General features: G+C 36.1%; 1 protein-coding gene across 1 annotated transcript in view; it reads right to left on the reverse strand.

The window, feature by feature from the left end:
- STPG2 (sperm tail PG-rich repeat containing 2) overlaps nucleotides 1–14,147 on the reverse strand; it is a gene marked incomplete in the record, with an annotated part of 262,587 nt that extends 248,440 nt beyond the window's left edge. Inside the window, 5 exon segments of the mRNA XM_072406812.1 lie at nucleotides 7,654–7,818; nucleotides 10,124–10,261; nucleotides 11,540–11,649; nucleotides 13,801–13,934; nucleotides 14,043–14,147. Of these exon segments, the coding sequence (XP_072262913.1) occupies nucleotides 7,654–7,818; nucleotides 10,124–10,261; nucleotides 11,540–11,649; nucleotides 13,801–13,934; nucleotides 14,043–14,092 (597 nt within the window).
- Nucleotides 14,148–19,939: the final 5,792 nt, after the last annotated feature.

Here is a 19,939-nt window from a genome sequence, read left to right on the forward strand (position 1 = left end):
TTTTAATCATTTTAAGTGCACTCAGTAGCAGTGAGGTAACAATAAATGTCATATAATATTACAAAATACTGTTATTCTGATGCTATTTGTGATTCTAGAATACTAACAGCTACAACAAGAATCGGGCTGAATAAAGTAAAATAGAGCATCAGATTCCACATATACTGTTCTAAGTACAGTATTGTTTGCTATTTAAATGCTTCCATTTCATAAACCACACCATTATTTTTTTGTATCTATTTTGCTTAAGCTTGCCTTATGTCATTAAATTTATACACCATAAACTAAAAAATACTGACTTAATTTCATGGTGATGGGCATTACCAGTCCCATGGAGGGCTGAATTTCCAGCTGGAATATTGACTTTTTTCTTATTCCCTAAATAGACTCTAAACAGAGGAATCTCTTCAAAGCCTTTTATTTCCTTTCATTTGTAACAGTGGGCCAAATGATGTCAGGGGAACTAAATTACCAAAGTTCTTCGGGCAGGTAAAACCTGTACTGTAAGTGTAAGTTTTGGCTTACATTTATGTAAAAAAATTGCACCACAGCTCCCAGAAAGTTGTTGCAGTTACAAATGCTTTGGTATTGTCATGTTTATTTCATAATTTGGCACCGGAAGAACCCAAAAAAGCAGAGAAAAACAAAAACTGTGACATTCCACACAAAACACTAACACACATTGAGCACTGAGAAAAGACAGAAGAGCAAAGAATTGTCTGAGGATTTGAGAACCAAACTTATAGGAAAGCATGGACAATCCCAAGACTACAAGTCCATCTCCGAAAATCTTAATGTTCCTTCCTGTGTCTACTGTGCGCAACATTGTAAAGAATTTTACAGCACTGTAACTAATCTCTCTGGAGGTGGAGAAAAGAGAAAGATTGAAGATATGTTACAACGAAGAATTGGAATGGTGGATAAGGAACCTTGATCAACTTGCTAAGAAATTCAACCTGACCTTCAGGCACAGGGTACAACAGTGTCACCTCCCAATATCCGTCGCCATCTGAATGAAAAGGGACCCTATGGCAGAAGACCCAGGAGGACCCCACTGCTGACACAGAATCATAAACAAGCCAGATTTGGTTTACATGTGGAACAACAATCCTTCTGGGAGAATGTCTTCTGGACAGATGAGACAAAAATACAGCTTTTTGGTAATGCACATCATTCAAGTATTTACAGAAAACAAAAAGGCGCCTTCATTGAAAAGAACAGTGTCCCGACAGTCAAACATGGAAGAGATTCAATGATGTTTTAGGGTTGCTTTGCTGCTTTAGGCACTGGTAATTTTGACTGTTTGCATGGTATTATAAAATCTAAAGGCTACCAAAGACTTTTGGGGAAGGGTGAAGGGCCCAGTGTCAAACAGTTGATTCACAGCTGGAGGTTATGGGTCCTATAGTAGGACAATGACACAAAGCATACTTCAAAAGGCACCCAGAAATGGTTTAAGAAAAAGCGCTGGAGGGTTCTGAAGTGGTCAGCAATGATTCTAGATCTATATCCCATAGAGCACCTGTGAATAGATCTAATAACAGCAGTTAGGAGAAGGAACCCTTCAAATCTGGAAGACCTGGAACAGCTGGCAAAGGAAGAGTGATCCAAAATTCCAGTAGATAGATGTAAAATACTCACTGATTGTTATAGAAAGTAATTCACATCCGTTATTTCTTCCAAACAGTGTGCTACCAAGAATTAAGAGCCTATATTTTTGACCATGATTGTATATCATTAAAATGTGCCTAGTAATCTGTAAATGTGCCTAACAAGCTGTCAATTTACGGAAAGTACATTTTGGTTGTCATCCAGAAGCTAAAAAAATGTGCTGTGTAGCAAGACATACCAAAATTCATCCTGAGAGCAGCATTAATTGACCATAATCTATTATACATTATTTTAAAAATCAACCACTGAAACTGATCATAAAGCAGCAATAAAATGAATAATTCTAAAAACAACTATGTCCTAACCTTGACAGCCACCTTCCCCACATATTTGTTAGAGATAAAGAAAATACAATTTCCACCAAAAAACTGTTTTGTTGATTTTTGCCTTTTCTTGGTAAACTTTCCCTTTTTTCTTTCAGCTGCTGTATTATGGCTTGGATTTTAAGTTATCTTATGTTGACTTATGTTGACCAACAGTGTTTTGCAGCAATATATAAACTGTGTATTCACAGAAGTCCATCTTGATCATTAGAAGTCAGGTACTCAAGTAGAAAGTTTTAAGTCGTACAGGCCAACAGACTATTGTGAAATAAACTTCCCCAAAAATGTAATGACCAAAAATGTCAAAACTAAACAAAAGCAAACCTGGAATGGATTACCTAAAAAGGAATTTGCTATCTGTTAGCAAATGTTTTCAATCCTAAATCCCCAGCTTCACTGATGAAGGTGTATCTTCTCCAGCCTTGGAGAGCTTTAATAAATCAGACCTTATGTGTTGAGTCCACCCCTACCCAAAAAGTCAAATGTTGATATTTCTTAAACAGGGAACCTGCAGCAAGTGTGGGCAGTAGAACAAATAGGGACTTAGTGTTTTTTAAAGGAATCCTTTTTTATAAAATAGAAAAGAACCAATATATGTCTAAAAGGATAGAGCAGTTTGCTCCTAAATGGCAATTACGTTATTTAAGCATTGGCATTATATTCTATACTGAGGTACCTGCTGTCGAAAAATGGTCTTGGATCTTTTCATAAGGTAATCCAGCTTAATATGTGGCTCTATGTACAGCTGTATGCCACCGGTGGTCTGCATATGCATCAAATAAATGTTTGTTCAATTATTCCTTTCAGTTCTGCCAGGGTAATTGTAAACATGGAAATGGCATGCTTATTTTTACTAAAATGTACTGGGTTGCTATTTTGTATATTAATTATATATGGCTTGACTGATCATGCTGTTTGGTATAGTGGGTATAAAGTATTAAAAGAGAAAATTAATTACTCTTTGGCATCTATTTATAAAGCAGCGAATCTGGCATTCACTGAACCAGTCCCTGGTGGAGAATCTTCCAGGTCCATGCGTTTAAGTGGCAGTAAATGATTCTGCACCAGGCAATGTGAATCTCACATTCACCGCTTGATAAGTAGACCCCCTATGTGATCCATTTATTTTTTGGCACACAATTATTATAACGGACAAACTTCAAGGGCAGAACCTCTGAATTTCCAATGAAGGGAATTGCTGTAGTACGTACCAAATACATTAGATCTTCTATGTATTGGGTTTTGCTATGTATTGGGTAGCTCATTGAGATGGCTAGATCTTTGTCCTATAGACAAAAAAACCATACAAATTTGTAGGTATTTAAAAAACACAAAAGGCATTTTAATGCAAAATAGGTTTTGTGCTTCTGAGCAATTTTCATTTAATAAATCAGCCCAAAAAAACAGTACACATGCAACATAATACTGTAGTATTAAAGGAAATTCACCATATATATTATAAATAATAATTAAAAACAAATAATGTTCCTTTTAATCATTTTGCACTCTGGTGACTATTTGCCAGTAGAGCTTTGCTTCCCCCTACTGGTCAAACTAAAATAGGATCCATACAAATTGGGTTACAAAAACAAAAATTAGGTATCCTATTTTGCGAAAGGTTTAAATGTACATATTTTATTCTAGTGTTATTGTAAACATTTTAGTAAACAAGATTTATCTTAGCAAAATATATGTCATAAATATTATATGAATTCAGCAGTCACATTGGTCCTGATTTTTTAAAGCCCTCGAAATGAATGATAGACTATCATTGGAGTCCTTGGGTGATCCAGCCAAATTTGAATAGATCTGGTCCAGAATTAAAAACATTTGCCAACTGATGAAAGTGTATCCTCTCCAGCCTTGGAGAACTTTATTAAATCAGGCCCATTGTGTCACAGTGATGTCATAAGCATATTTTCCCTTCCAAAACATCCATCCACACATCCATGCATTTAGTCTGGGGAGTGTTGGTATACAAAAAGCAACTTCAAGTCGATGTTTAGCCACAATTGTGAGCTCTTTATGCCAAGATCCTCTTCTCCACTTATTTGTCTGTCATTTGCAACCCTTTATTAAGGACTAAGTAATATGTTGGCACTTTATAAATGAAGTTTTATTTTATTTTCTGATTATAAAAATACTATTATCATGAAAGTAAGCAGAAGAAACTTAGTTTTGGGTTTTGAACTCAAGAGTTCTAATCCCTCCCCACACCATCTTTTACTGAAAAAAGTTTTGGTTGATGCAATTCAATAAACAAATTTGGGCTCCTTAGTAAAGATAAATTCTGTCTAAGAATAACCTGAAATAGTCACCCCCATAGCCTGATTACTATTGGATTAAATTTACTTCCCTAAATTTACTTACTTACTTGTATGTTATGACACCAATTTAATAATTATGACACCAATTCCTACTTCCACTTCCACACTTATGGTAACTGAGGTCAAACAGCACAGTGATGGCCCAATGCTGAGAAGGTAAAGACCAGAGAAGGGGTTGCCTTGCCAAATGTAAGTCTGATTTAAAGGTTTCCATGGTCCAGGGCTAAAACTCTGTGAATGGACCTATTATTGTATTTAAATCCTATTCTACAATCAATAACATTAAACAATAAGTAAACAACAATAAGGATAAACCATCAAAATTTCCAAGAATTTTACTTTGATATCCAATTTACAAAGGGAGGAACAGCAAAGGCTTGATAAAGCCCAACCCTCACCCTAATCATTTTAGTTAAATGACATATATGGTGTATAAGAATGGTGTTTTTGAAAATAAAGGTGTTTTTTCCTACCCCTAAACAGTGGTACTCCAATGTTGCTGCTTTTGACAGAAAAATAAAAACTGCTTTTACCATTAACTGGCAATTCCTAACATGACCAATATCGTCAGTGTAAAGCTGGTTATACACATTACATGGCTGTAATCTCTCCAGCTTTGTCCAGTGCATATACACTACTGAATCTAATAGTTGTAGTATAAATTGTGTTGAAATGGAGGGGGGCTGGTGATGAAGATCTGTAAAGGCACCTTGTCTGTGTATACTCATATAGGGTATGTTGTTGTTGTCAAGCAGAATGCAAAGCCTGAATAAAGCAGGTTTACAAGTCATAAGCAGGTCAATTGCAGGTCAGATCACCAAATACACCAATATACGCATATTGTTGTGTGTCACACCATAACAGTATCTCCTGCTTTAAAGAGGTCACTTTTGACAAGATTATTTTCACCAATACCAACTCAAAGATAGAAAGAAAGATAGTCCAAATAATTAACTAAAAGGTATGGGTTTTTAAGGAAAAATCCCATTGAGACATATTAAGAAATAAAGAGAACCAGCACTCAAAGTCAAATTGATGTGTTTTTGGTAAATTTTTTATGAATGTTCAGCAATGCGCACACAAATAAGTTATTATGCAAACATTATATATTACTGTGCATATTTGGAAATAATGCTGTGCATATATACAACAATATAACTGAAGCACATTTTTTCAAGTTATAGTTATATTTTTAAAACAAGCCAACATTTACTGCAGTGCTGTAAATTTATTATTTGACAATTTACAGTTCTGAGAAAAGAACAAAAAGGACAATTTATAAAAATTGCTATAAACAGCAAAAAGATAGCATTTCTCTGTGGCCAAATAGTAGTGAGAATAGTACCAAAAGGCATTAAATAATAATTACAATCCATTATGAAATAAAAAGAGAATACATATTTATGTAAACACTGCAGTCACTAAGCTAACTTAGACAGAATAAGAAAAACACAATGTTCCTGAATATATGTATATATGTCTTTAGAATTAGAATGTGCATGTGAGTTAAACAGCTGATCAGACATATTTGCTGACAAATCTTTTGCAAGCTTCTTCCAGCCAGTTCTCACTGAATGAGTAAAGGGGTCATTTGGCCTCTTTTTTTAATAGAACAAAAAGCTACTGGCTTCCTTTGTAAAAGCTTCTTGCTGCGCTCTATAGTTCATCGAGCTTCAGGACATACTAGTGATGTAGGGGTTGGTTGATAGGGGACACAACAGAAAGACTATTTCAGAAATGCAGAAAGATTATTTCAGAAATGAAAAAACAGAGAGATTTATATTGTTCTACTTTGCATGTACTTCATGTACCGGTATTTAAAATGTATTTTTAGTAACAGAGTCACCATAATAAAAGTTATATCATAAGGTGGCTCTATCATCATTTTACCTATCATGGTTGGTAAAAAATAGTTGATATTTACAGTCAATTTAGAGGTCTAGAGGTATAAAATTTAGACACCTGTAGGTACCTGCACATACCTGCAGCACACTCGCAGAAATTCTTGTCATGGCATTATGCTAGTTGATATCAACAGGCAAAGATTTAGCATTTTCAGGTAGTGTCAGAACTTACGGATAATTTTCACTTCCAAAACTTCCTATTGGTTTACCATTATGATGAGCAGCTTCAGTAGCCAATTGTAATGTGCAGAAGGCAGAAGGGGGTGTACAGACACTAGGATGCCGTTATAGCATAGACTTTTTAAAAAATACTTAGTCATTGGGCCTGATTTACAAAAGCTCTACAAGGCTGGGGAGGATACACTTTCATCAGTGAAGCTTGGTGATCAAGCAAACTTGGAATGGATCTGGTCGAGGATGCAAAACATTTGCTAGCAAATAGCAAATGATTTTAAGAAATCCATTCCAGGTTTGCTGGATCACCCAGCTTCACTGGTGAAAGTATTTCCTCTCCAGCCTTGGACAGCTTTAATACATCATCGCCATTATGTTCCCCTATATTCCTTTTATGTGAGATAGTAGTTATCAGTATTGTGTTTTACATGCAGACTCAATAGATTCTCAGAGTAATGGTTAACAGGTATATTTGGTAAAATACCCATTATATTTATTGAACAATATGCATTCATGCTTACATGATGGCTAAAGTTATGATAAATTGTCAAAGGAATACAAATTTAATGTTTGAAAAGTAAATACAGTATATCTTCACATATTAAAACAATGCAGATGTACATATGTTATAAAATCTTCCAGAATGAATGTACTATACTGAAAGATTAAAGACTAGCTTTTATTTGCTTAACAAAGTCTGACTTTGACAGAAAGCATTGTTCTGTATAATAAAAATGCACCCTTACCATCTAGCATTGTTTAACAAGGACATCCAGAAATGTGAGCACCACTTCCCATAATAGTATATTGACACAGATAAACATTACATCTGTTTTGCTATGTGCATTATATTATGCCTCTGAGGAACACGATCCATACTGCAATCAAAAAGCTATTCTTTGAATGATATCTTGTCAACAAACAAATGACATGCAGATATACAAAGTTAATTTAAAACTCAATAACAGATCACAATGTCAAGGCTAAAAAACACTATTGTGCATATTAGATAACAGTAGGAATAATAAGGATCATGTGCTAGGCCCAGAAACCCACTGCAAGAAAAAAAGATTTTAGCTTTTATCATTTTGAAGGTAGAAGAGCTCTGATCAATTCTAACAGATGACTGTATTGTGTATATTGCTGTTTGCCCTATTAATCATGCCATTGTAATAATATATCTCTTTTCGGTCAAATATTTCAATAACTGCTTAATTATTTCCTACTTAACCCAATTATTTCATTTCTACTTACATTTGATATATCATAGTAGGCAGGGCCCAAAGTATTGTCCATTGCAGGTGGACTTTGTCTGATAAGTGTGCCATTTGCAGTCTCTTCAAAACCAAAGGCTTGCCCGGGTGTAGGGATGGATGGGGCACCAGTGTACAGCAGTTTTTTAGAAGGGTTGTGAATTCTCTGTGTGAGAAATAAAAGATTTATTAAATATCTAATTTGTAAAGCCTTTTCCCTAGTGCATCTAGACTTTAATAAAAATATCTATTACCAAAAAAGGATAAAATCACAGCAAGAATTATGACATCACCTGCAAGCCTTGGATTAGGGATGTTCCCAGTAATTTACAGAAACAAAGGCCATCAATTAAATAACAAAAAGGGCTCTATTTATAAAAAAGGAAATCTGACATTACCTTAAACATTCCCCGGTGTAAATCAATTACAGCTATGGAAACACATGAACCTGAAAGATTCCTACATGAAATGTTTAGGGGAATGTTAGATTGCCTGTTTTTTAAATAGAGCCCCGGGGGTTTATGTTGGTTTCCTCCTAAAAATATGGCAGTAGGCTAATTGGCTATGAACAGTGGCCCTAGACTGCGATAGAGACATTAGATGTCTACAGGTCAGGTAATTGAGAAATGGCAAAGCAGATGGCAAAAGAATGACACTTTTTTTCTCAATTTTCTGTTTTGATCAACACTTTTATAATGGTGTATTGGTAAAAGATTAGTTTTTAAACAGTTGCAAGTGTGCAGAACTCAAAGTAAAGTTCTATCTTTCAGTTGCCCATTTGAGCTTTTTGAATAATTTCCCTCCATCTCATATGTTACCTGCAGTGCTGAAATTGATTGATCTGTGGAACCTTGGTCTTGAATGTGCAGGTTTTTAAGAAATTGTGTATATTGTTTATTTATTTATTTATTTACTTATTTTCTTTTTTGGTTGAACTTCATGGAATTGTGTGTCTTTCGACCTGAATATTTCAATACTAAAACTGTCAATCTGCAAAAGGTGATGAATCTGACAAAAAGTTGCATTTACTTTCAGCTGATGATCAGGTCCAGTTTACACTGAAGTATTGGGGAAAATGTCAGCATAATATTACCCTTGGATTTTGGTTACTTGGCAGGAAAGCAGACACAATTACTGACCTTTTCAGTTAAGTGTTTCACTGTATTAGTGAGAAAAAAACAAAAAGAATCATGGAATTGAAAAGGGGTGGATTGTTCTTTTTGACTATTTACAAATATTTTAATGATTAATAGGTAATGACTCCAAAGTCATTTTTCCAAAGAGCTAAAAAATTGTCAGGTGTGCAGGTATGTTTTCATTGTTGTTTTGTCATTATTAGTATTGAATAACTTAGGGATAGAAAACCTAAACCTTTATTTTGCTGAAATTTTCGAATACATCCTCATTTGTCGTCGTGTATTAATGTTTCAGAATAATAAAAAAGAAGGCAAAAGACCGGCAACTACAACTACCTAAACCACTTTATTAATTATCTCTATTAACACATATTTGTTTACATGTTTGTTTATTTGTTATTATTGTGATTATTAGCCGATTCCTCCTCAGATTTTCATCATTATTACAAAAATGAATAGGCCAAATATACAACCACCCCCCCCCCCCCCCGCTTCTTTACAAACAACAAATACCATGTATATGTTTGTATATGCTTTAATTTAATTTTACACTGTCATATTCACCATTGGATATGTAGTTTTTGACATGGTAATATGTAATGAGTACGAACTATGATATTATCTGTTGACTACCTTTTGAATGTTACTGGTATGTTTATGTATCTATATACAATGATCTTATATAATTTATGATTACCTATACTTACTCCAGCTTATGTTTTTGTATGATCACACAGCTGTTCTGATGTTCTCAGTTCATCCCCTGATGAAGCCAAACGGCGAAACGCATCAGGATTGAGACCGTGAATATTTGTATTATCTTATCTTTAATCAGACAACTGATTGTCTAGTTTGAGCCTCTTTATCATGTTTGTTACATGCTGTTTATCTATGATTATTGTGTTATTACCGATTTGTTTTGTCTATGTGGGCATACCTTCTTGGATGCCCAGAATACACTTCTATTGATTTTTGCCTTTTTTTTCATTATTTTGTTTTAATTGGGGTTGACAACCAAAAAACACCAAACTAACTAGGTAGGGCCACACACCCTTTTTCCCTTAGCTGGATTAATTTTTCCATGATTTTCAACTAAAAAACAATAGGCTTTAATTTAAACAGTATTTATTGCAACAGTTCTCCAAGGGCTTTTTTATGCTGGTCCTATATATCTATTTTGAGCCTTTTTAGACATAATAATAACATTTTTTTTAGACTTTGATAGTTTAAGAAGAAGTTTAGTCCAAGCCTAACAGGGCTCAGTCAATAATCTTTTATATGCAATCCCTTACTTAGGTGAACCTCATACAACAGATTTGTATTTACTTTTCCCTATTTTGAAGATGCCTTCCTTCTTTCACCCATATGCAACTCGACCTGCATGTCATAAGCACCGGGACCAGGTGAAGAAGATGTAGTCTCTTGAAATCTCTTCTCCTTGTTCTGAATAGTTTGTCCTCCTTTCACCTTTTCCTACAAAAGTTACACATAGTTGCTGTATTATAATGCAGGAATAACATTACTCCACACACCAGCCGTAACAGCTGCACGAAGGCATCCAAATGAATCTAGAGATTTAATAGCAAGATGCATCCAAGCTTGTAATTGTTAAAATAAATTTGCTACCCAATATAATAGAATGAAACACTTTAAAGAACTTGCTACTAGACTAATAGTTTCATTTGTAACTGTAATAACTACAATAAATGTAAATATACTTTCCGTGCAAATATTTTTTTCTGGTTAAAATAAGCTATAATATCACAGTTTAATAGTGCTGCATATATCAGTATGCTAAGTTAGACTTCTGAATGTTTCAGAGATTACTTTCCTTTACCAGCAAAGCAATGAGTTTCAAAACTGCACATAAGCTGGAGAAGAAGTGCAAAGTCTATTGAAGATATGTAACATACAGCAGCCAACTGACTGTTAGCCTGACAAGGGGAATTCTGATTGGATGCTAATAATATACTTTGTTAAAGTGGAATAAAAGTTCCCCTTTAAAAAAATTGCAATCAGCTAGGGCTTGAATGCGGAAAGGGACAGATGAGTTCTGCAATAAAATACTGCTGGATCGCAGCAGAAAACGCTAAGCTGCACAAGTGCTGCTGGAATGTGCTGGGTAGACCTGGGGGCTGCTGGGACTAAATGATCCCCCATGAACATGCATTGAAGTTTAATTATCCAATCAAGAAGGCCACAGTTCGGACTCCCTGAAGAGGAGCAAAAGAAGATGGTGATGCCAGCAAAGAAGTGCAGATAGGTGAGTGTATTTAAAAAATTGTCATCAGGCAGGGTAAGGTTATTTTATTGCAGAAGAGGGAATCTGCAACAAAGGACCTGCTTCATTGCAATTTATTTTTGAAAAAAGAGTTCAGTTTCAAGTTATAACCTTAGCTATTACGAGCAGACCTTCAATTTTCTTTTTTTTTCCGTTTTCATTAATCAACCACAATATTTTATCAGTATTTTACAGATTAAGTAAAAGCTAGTTATGGTTTCAGGAAATAACAGTTTTCTGGATGACATTTTCAGTCCATTAAGGAAAGTGTTATTGTGTAAAAAATGACAACTTCTAAAGCAATTAGAATGAAATTAGCAGGAGCAGATGGTTTACAAGCAGTGTTCAAGCTCTCAGAAGGCTTTAACAGGTAGGAGGCCTATGACACAGGCTTGTGCTCTTATTGTATTCTGGCTTGCCATTTATATCTGTCCTCATTTGAATAATGTCTGTTTCATTATTAATTTCACCTTTAGATTGGATATTTCATAATGTCCTGGTCCAGGAGCGACAGAGACAGTCTGTAAGGTGTTAAAGACAAAATCCCGCTTTGACATTGATAGAAATGGGGCATATCCACCTAGAATAGATACACATAAAAATGAAAATAATTACTGATTATAAAAAAGAAAAAATGATAACTATTATAAGTTAAAAGTGTATGTAAACCCTAAATCTAGTTTTCATTATATTGGGCACCATGTCTTACTATATACAATCATGTAAGAACTTTCTATGAAAACTGTTGTCTTTTTCAGCATATTATACAGGCAAATATTAGATCCCCATTCAAGCACTGCATGGAGATAAGTGATTTAGCTTGATAAAAACACATGAAAAATACACTATTGCCCTCAGAAGCTGCCATTGCCCCTTTAGTAGAAATTAGTTTTATTAGGGATTTTACATTAACTACCTGGCAGTCTGGAGCAGCAAAACAACCCTATGCCATATGATTTTCACCACAGTTGATAACACATGTTTCTCCTAAAATGTTGTTTTTAATCTACATAATATTCTGAATTGAATTGGCCAGGACTTTGGCTGTATGTTGAATGCCTTGTACTAATAGTATTTTTGGACAGCAAAGGGTTTTTCCTGGCACATGTCCCCTGAGGGTCAAATGACTCTCAGCTCTTGTGTTGAGATTGGTGGGCTGGTCAGTCTTTGACATTTAAAATCTATGCTATTTGTTTGTTCTTTATTTTACAATAGAATTAATGATTTCATATAATTAAGCATTATTTTGCAATCAATTTCCAAACTCATAGGTAACCACAACCTTTTTTTCCTTAGGCTCTTTAATCTTGGCATTAAAACACTACACACAGCATTAGAAAAAAGAACATCAGACCCTAGATATCTGGGATAAAACAAGACAATACAAAGGACTTACCCTGTAACTTACTTCAGCAAAGCCTCATGTTATAATAAACGCTGGTGTTGCAACACACTGTGGACGGCAGTCCATACAAATAAATGCCAAATGTAGTGTACTGCACTATAAATTTAGTGCAGTCTGCATTTTTTAGGTGTACCGTGCGGCATCACACAGTCACGTGTTCCCACACAGTTCCCACACAAAGCTATGGAAAGTTTTGGATGCCATTAACAATGAATGGCAACCAGGTGCATCAACTAATGAGCTGTACATTGCATTAAACAAGGCCTTAGTGTGAAAAAGCTCCCAGGACAGGCATGGGCAAACCATCATGAAGTCACATTCAGTGGTGTCATGATGGCATAACCCTGCCCACTCTCCCATCGGCCTGGCCCCTCTGTCAAATTTTATTTCAGATTGTGGCCCCTGACTAAAAAGGTTTGCCCACCCCCGTCCTAGGGCGTCCAAATCATGAGACTTAAACTAGAACATCTACATTTAACATATACATTTATTACATAAATTTAAAGTGAAGGTTGATGTAAAGATGTACTTGCATTTTCATTTCTTTAGATTATGACGTTGAATATACCTAGCAAAAGTTCTTAGCTGGAGATTCTTTTACTAACAATGCATACTGTTGCATGGTGACAATGCCAGGTCACTGTCTTGCCTTGAACAGCTGCAATGTCAGCATGCGCAAGGCACTTTGTCCTTTGGCTGTTGGGTCTTCTGTCAAATCTGACCATGTCCAGCAGATCTGATTGAGCCAATGGCCACGTGAAGAAGCGCGCAATGCACTCTTACAATGCTGCCACTAACTGTGGCACAGTGATTATACTGTCCGCCCACAACAAGGGGTGTTGTTAATGGCAAGAAGTTTCTCAATCAGTTTAATATACACCTGCCTTAAAGGTGGAATTTGGTTTGTGACAGGAATGGGTGAAGTAGGTATTTAACATGGGCTTCAAGAAGCAGACTTATTCACCCCATGTGATAGGAGATACCTTCTGTTTGGCTACACAGGATTTCCACCATCTGACATCAGTTGCCATAACAGTTGCCATTTTTTCAGAAAGTCAACAAATTACCCAAGGTAATTTAGTACTGATTATACAAAGGAAAGTTCTGTGAGATGATAGATTTTGTTTTTATCACCAAATGAAATTTAACCCTGTTTGCTATTACATGTTTCCTCGTCTGATGTAATTTTAAAGAAGACCATATCCAGGAGGTTTTATTGGGTAAAAATTAGATTATTTTGAATTACTCTGAAATCTACATGGTGTTTGCACTTTTGGAGCACAGTCACTATAAAATCAGTAATGCAATCAGAAGTCCACAACTAACCTGGCTTGTGGGTCTTGTCTGTGGACAAGTCATAGGTTCCTGGGCCCACATTTTCCTGAGTGCTGCCCAAAGTAACTGCAAGTGTTCGAGGCGCACGGTCATACATCCCACTAGGAAGATAATGCACGATATACCTAAAATAAAAACAATAATTATGGGATTATGCTGTTGTATACTATACTATTGCTAAATCCATCATGCTGTTGGTGCTAAAAATATATATTGAATAAAAAATTATTTACCCAAACCTCAGCTGGAAGAAATAAAGACATGCCAGTTGCAGAGACATCATGCTGATTCCCTAAACCAGAATTTGGCCAGCGAAGTCAAAACTACTGACCTTTATTCTAAATCAATGACATAGAAAGCAATAGAGAAAATAACAGTTAAGCCAGCCTTTATCATCGTTTTACCAGAGGAACCTTTGAAATAACATTCAGGTATAATCAATTACTAAAATTCTATTTGTATTGGTTGTCGGTGGGAGGAATGCCAGCCATGCATTAGTGGTTGGAATGGTCAGCTGCTACAGACAGCTAGGAATGCCAATGGTTTCTACCAGGTGCTGGACCTATGAACGCACCATCACACTTTTTACTTTATATAAAAGGGTGGATAACCCTTTTATATTAGGTAAAAAAAAGTTTTTTTTCCTACATGTTTAAAAAAAGAATAGGTGGCCATTCCTTTCTGTCTAAACTGAATGGTGCCCAGAGCCTCCTGAGATACCTACGTCACATATTTCAGTAGGCTTCGGGATATCTGTCTCCATGTGCGTATGCCTGAGATCAGGCATGTGCACAAGGAGCTTTTCTCTACAATGTAAAAAGATAACTGCAAACTCACGCATGTGCGTTTTTTTTTTTACATTTACAGCAGAAAACGTCACCCGATCCTGCTCCTGCACATTGTAACATGGGGTGACAAAAGCAAAAGCTGGAAGGAGATGTGGCACCTGGCGGTTCCTTCACTCCATGATGGCATGGGACAGAACATTCAGAACGTCATTTTTTTTTATTTTTTTTTATTTTACTGACAGTTCCACTTTAAGGTGATCTTGTACCGTGTAAAAAAAAAAAAAAAAAAAAACATTAAAAAAGTGGACAAAAGTTAAGAAACATACACAACAGCAGTGCATGCTTCCAAGAAGTAATTTCTGCAGTGTTCCCAGAAGCTGGCCAGCTTTCCAAAGTAACTACTCGAAAATCCACTTAGTGCAATACAAACATGAAGTGGGAAATTCCCACAGGACCGTCCAATACAGTGCATTGCTGGTACAATAAATGGGGAATAATGGGGACCAGGGGACGGCAGTTCACACATGCGGAACACGGAATGACTTACAGAGTAATCTGCTGTAGGGTTGAGGTGTCCGGGGTCCCGGCTGGAGATACAACACTTATGTACAGCTCACTGCCGCCTGTCTGTGCACACAGCTAGACGCGTCACCATGGCAACCCCGGGGAGTCACCGCTCACACAGCAAAGCATGGACGGTGTGCTGGTGTCAGAGATAGCAGGCTGTAGTCACACACAGGACCCCTGTACATGGGATCTATATTGCATGATCTCCTCACAGGTCTCTGCATTCTCACCCTGATAGAAGTCAGTGCTACAACACTGCAGTGTATGGGGTTCTGTGTGATAAGTCGGTGCACTCAGTATGTGGGTGTCTTGTCACAAGTTGTGATGGGGTATTTTATATATATCACCTCCTACTGATCACTACTTCTCAGCAGCAATATAAAATGTTGTATGTCTGTAAAATCCTAATGTTATACTAAACTAATCACTGCATTGTGTATACTGTGCTGTACCTTACATAGCTCTGAGCCCTGTATTATATGTAGTATGTTGTATGTTACATACTACTGTGTCCTGCTTTGTGGTATATACTGTGCTGCACTATATATTCATTATATTGTGTATGTAGTACGGATCCCTGCATTAAATCAATTATATTGTACGTTACATTCTCCTATGTGCTACTGATCCCTGAATTTTATGTATCATGGTGTATGTTACATGCACATGACCTCTGTGTATTGTGGTTTATACTCCTAACCCTGAATATTCCTGACATCATTACTCTAAATTGTTTAGTCTACCTGCTGTGTTGTATGTTATATACTCCTGACATCCGCACTCTAAATGCCATATTGCATGGTATGTACTCCTCACCCTGGACTCTATGAATTATGTTGTGTGTTACATACTCCTGACCTCTGCGTCCTGTATTGTAGTATGTATTCCCAACCTCTGATATTTCTCACCCCTATGTGCTGTATTCTACATTGTGTGCTCCTATTTCACATACAGGACATGGAATGTACATGTATGTTACATACTCCTGTAATAGTGCATGTAATGTATTGACTATTGCACTGTATATGCTATGTTGTATGTTACATACTCCTGTGTATTGTACTTTAGTACATAGTCCTGACCCCTGCACTCTATGCTACATAAAATTTATTTTGCATACTCATTTATGTCTGCTTGTACTGTATTTATCCTACTCCTGACCATTGCATTCAACGTACTGTTCTGTCTGTTACTGATATTCCTGACCTCTATGTACTATACTCATACCCATGTTATATGGTCCTACCCACAGAACGCTACCTGCTGTGTAGTATGTTACATACTCCTGACCTCTGCACTCTGTGTGCCTTAATGTATCTTATGTACTGAATACTGCACTGTATATGCTATGTTGTATGTTACATACTCTGACCCCTGCATCCTATACATTATGCTGAATTATACATACTACTGACACCTGCATATATTATGCTTTGTTGTACATTGCATTCTCCTTAATCCTGGATTCTCTATGTTATATCACTCATTACACAATCCTTACTACACTGTACTCCATTTGCTATGTTTTATGTTAGATACACCTACCCTCTGAATGATGATCAGTATGTTACATACTCCTGACCACTACACTCAATGTGCTATGTTGCACATCACATATAACACTCCATGTACTATGTTTTACATCATAAAATATTTTATTTTTGACTGCTGCACACGGTATGGATGGACTGGCTGACAGATGGATAGGGCTAAGGTTTAAAACTAAACTAAACAAAGAAAGGAAGGGGTTAATGCACCTAGAAGGTGGGCTTAGGCACCAACATCTTTGCCTTGCATCCTGCGGGTTCAGGACTTGGTTCTTGATTGGCCACCTCCAGCAGAGTGAAAGAAGAAAGAATGGCTGCTACCTAACAACTCGTTTCTGCTGATGTCAGGTATACGCATCATCTGGCCTGCGGCTCCCAATTGAGAACATATGAGCGCAATGGAGGACCATCCACCAAAACCACCTTGACAGTTCTTTATATTTCAATGAACTTGGTGGTGAATGCTGCTTGACTACTGGGAACCGTTCAGAGACTGTCTAGGTGAACTTAGGCACCTGTTTTCATGTGTTTGTTATTGGATTTTCCAAATGTGAACAATAGTTTTTGCTGCATTTTGAGGGTAAAAAATTGGTTTGAATATTTGAGGGACTTTAAGAGGAAAACTTGCACATGAGTTACCAATTCCAAATACCTGCCTTGAAATTATAATAGTGTGTAGCAGAAAAAAAACAGACCTGAAAACTCTGCCAGATAGATCTTTTTGATTCAATGCTCCAGTTTATGAACACACTAGTATGGCAGTGAATAATTCATTGTGAAACTCAATCCACATATTGAAGAAACTCCAACCAGGGCTGAACAAATGTGTCATGTGGTTATGACACCACTAGAGGGTGCTACTTTCTCAAAAATGCAAGTATCGACATAAATTACAGATATATTGCATGCATAGATATTTCTTTTAGACCATGTCACCTAAAATAGTGTACTCAGATAATAGTCGTTCTGTTTAGTCCTGCAAAATTAGAAAGCTTAAGCTGTAACACATTTAAAGGCAAATACATTTAAGACCAAAATCACAGTCCCTGGTAATTTTTGCTGTGTTAGGATACTTTGCCTTACTCCATAAAATATAATTTTTTCTTAGTACTCCCATGTTCCTTGAACAGTAAAAACTTTTGTATGCCCTTCCTCATCCTACTAAAAATCTGTTCTCCCCCAGTGATCAAATGCTACAGCAGCAGATCATCTACTTCAGATATTTGAGAACACAGCCAGAAACTAAACAGGCATCAGGACTTGCATAGCTGTGTCATATCTGAGCCATCATCTCTGTCTAGAAAGTAGGTGCTGGCCAAGGGTAATGTCTGAACAAAGATGGCTGCATCCTTCTTAAAGGCAGATACAGGTGTTGTCAAACTGGTTGCTGTGATTGTTGTGGGGTGTATACCTGTTGTGTTAAACTTACCCATGGTTAACATGCATTACCAAAAAAAAAAAGGAACAAAAATCACTTTAACTTCTACATTCATGGGAGAAAGAAACCCAAGGAAGAGCAATAGGGGAAATCCAGGAGAAGGAAGGATGTAATGAAGACTAAAATAGAAACTAATTACTGATGTGGAGCAGCTGTACTAAGACAGAGATTAAAATAAAGAATGGAGAGGGACCAGAACCATTCATAGGCTGCAGTACTACTAATTTATATTATTACTATTATTATTATTAATAATATATAGAGATAAGTCTTGATACATATAAATGTAATAAAGACAGCGATAGTCTCCTAGATTGTAAACTGTCCCGGGCATCTCCTTCTGTGTCACTGTCTGTATTGGTCTGTCATTTGCAACTCCTATTGAATGTACAGCGCTGCATAATAATATGTTGGCGTTATATATATCCTGTTTATTATTGATAAAATAGGGGCCTGGGGAAATTTGAAGCAGGGATCCCAAATGCACAGAATTCCAGTTCCCAGTATATCCTACCATTCTGTTGATTTGGGCCCTGGAGACGGTGGGGAACATGGGTATTTTCCCAGTTTGTCCTACCCTCAACACAACACATTTGGAGTGGTGGATTCATGGTGGAGTGGTGGTGGTGAATTCTTGGGGATGTTACTTATATAAAAATAAAGGATGAGCATGCCAGGTTGTAGGGTTTTGTTCATACCTGAAAAACAAATTAGAAATAGAAATAAATAGATAATAGTTTGAAGCTTAGTTGTTAGAATTTTGACTGTAAGACTGTCCAAATTAATTTTGTACAACAAGCCTAAATAATGGGTATTTGTGCATGACCATCTAAATGTGTGGATTGTCAATTTTTGCTTGTCCCTTTTTTTGTAAAATATTAATTTAAAAGTTATTATCTGAACCAGTGTGACCCTCTAATGACTATGAAAAAATTGATTAAGCATAAATACAAGCTAATAAAACAAGTCTAGTTTTATTTTTTCAATTAATATGTTGTTTTTCTATTACAGGAAGATAGCTTTCAGGAAAGCTTGAATCCTGTCTATGAAAAAAAAACATGGGAAACTTCAATTTAGTCAAGTCAACTGTTTGTAAATGATTTCCTTTTTCACTTGATTGCAAAATGTGTTGCTTAGAAACTGTCTGGTTAGAGCATGAGTCAAGGAAACTTTGCTTGACAATGCACAGATAATTTTTCTGAGCACTATTCAAATTACATAGCAAATGTAAAACCATGTCAAGGAAATCTGACATATGGCAGGGCAGGAAAATAATCAAATCCATTGACAATATCTTTAAAATCATATTTATTTAATGGCTTATTTTCTAAATTTTAGTGTCTCTTGCTTACTGCGTAATGGTAAATCATTATTTTTATTGCACTGAATTTGAAGACACATCAAGTCCTGGAATTTTTTTCATTGCTGATGATGCTCTTACCATGTCACAATGAAGAAACAATAAATTATATGTGTCACTACCACACTCCAATGCATTTTAGGAGTTTACTTATCACAGAATAGTGAATACTGCCTTCTAGGGCCCATTGATAACTATATTGATTAACTATACATATATATTTTTATGACAATAAAAAAGACTTATGATGAGTGTTGAGGTGTGCTGGAAACACCTAAGATTTATTTAACGAAGTGACCATGGAGCCAAATAAAAAAAATATATGGTAATCGGAAATTCATGGGAAACGGGAAAATGTCTTTACTGTAACATTCGCATGGAAGAAATCAGTGATGGTTACTGTCCCAATAAATTTTTAGGACATTCTTTC

Source organism: Pyxicephalus adspersus, chromosome 3 (assembly GCF_032062135.1).
Source record: "Pyxicephalus adspersus chromosome 3, UCB_Pads_2.0, whole genome shotgun sequence".
Classification (NCBI taxonomy): domain Eukaryota; kingdom Metazoa; phylum Chordata; class Amphibia; order Anura; family Pyxicephalidae; genus Pyxicephalus; species Pyxicephalus adspersus.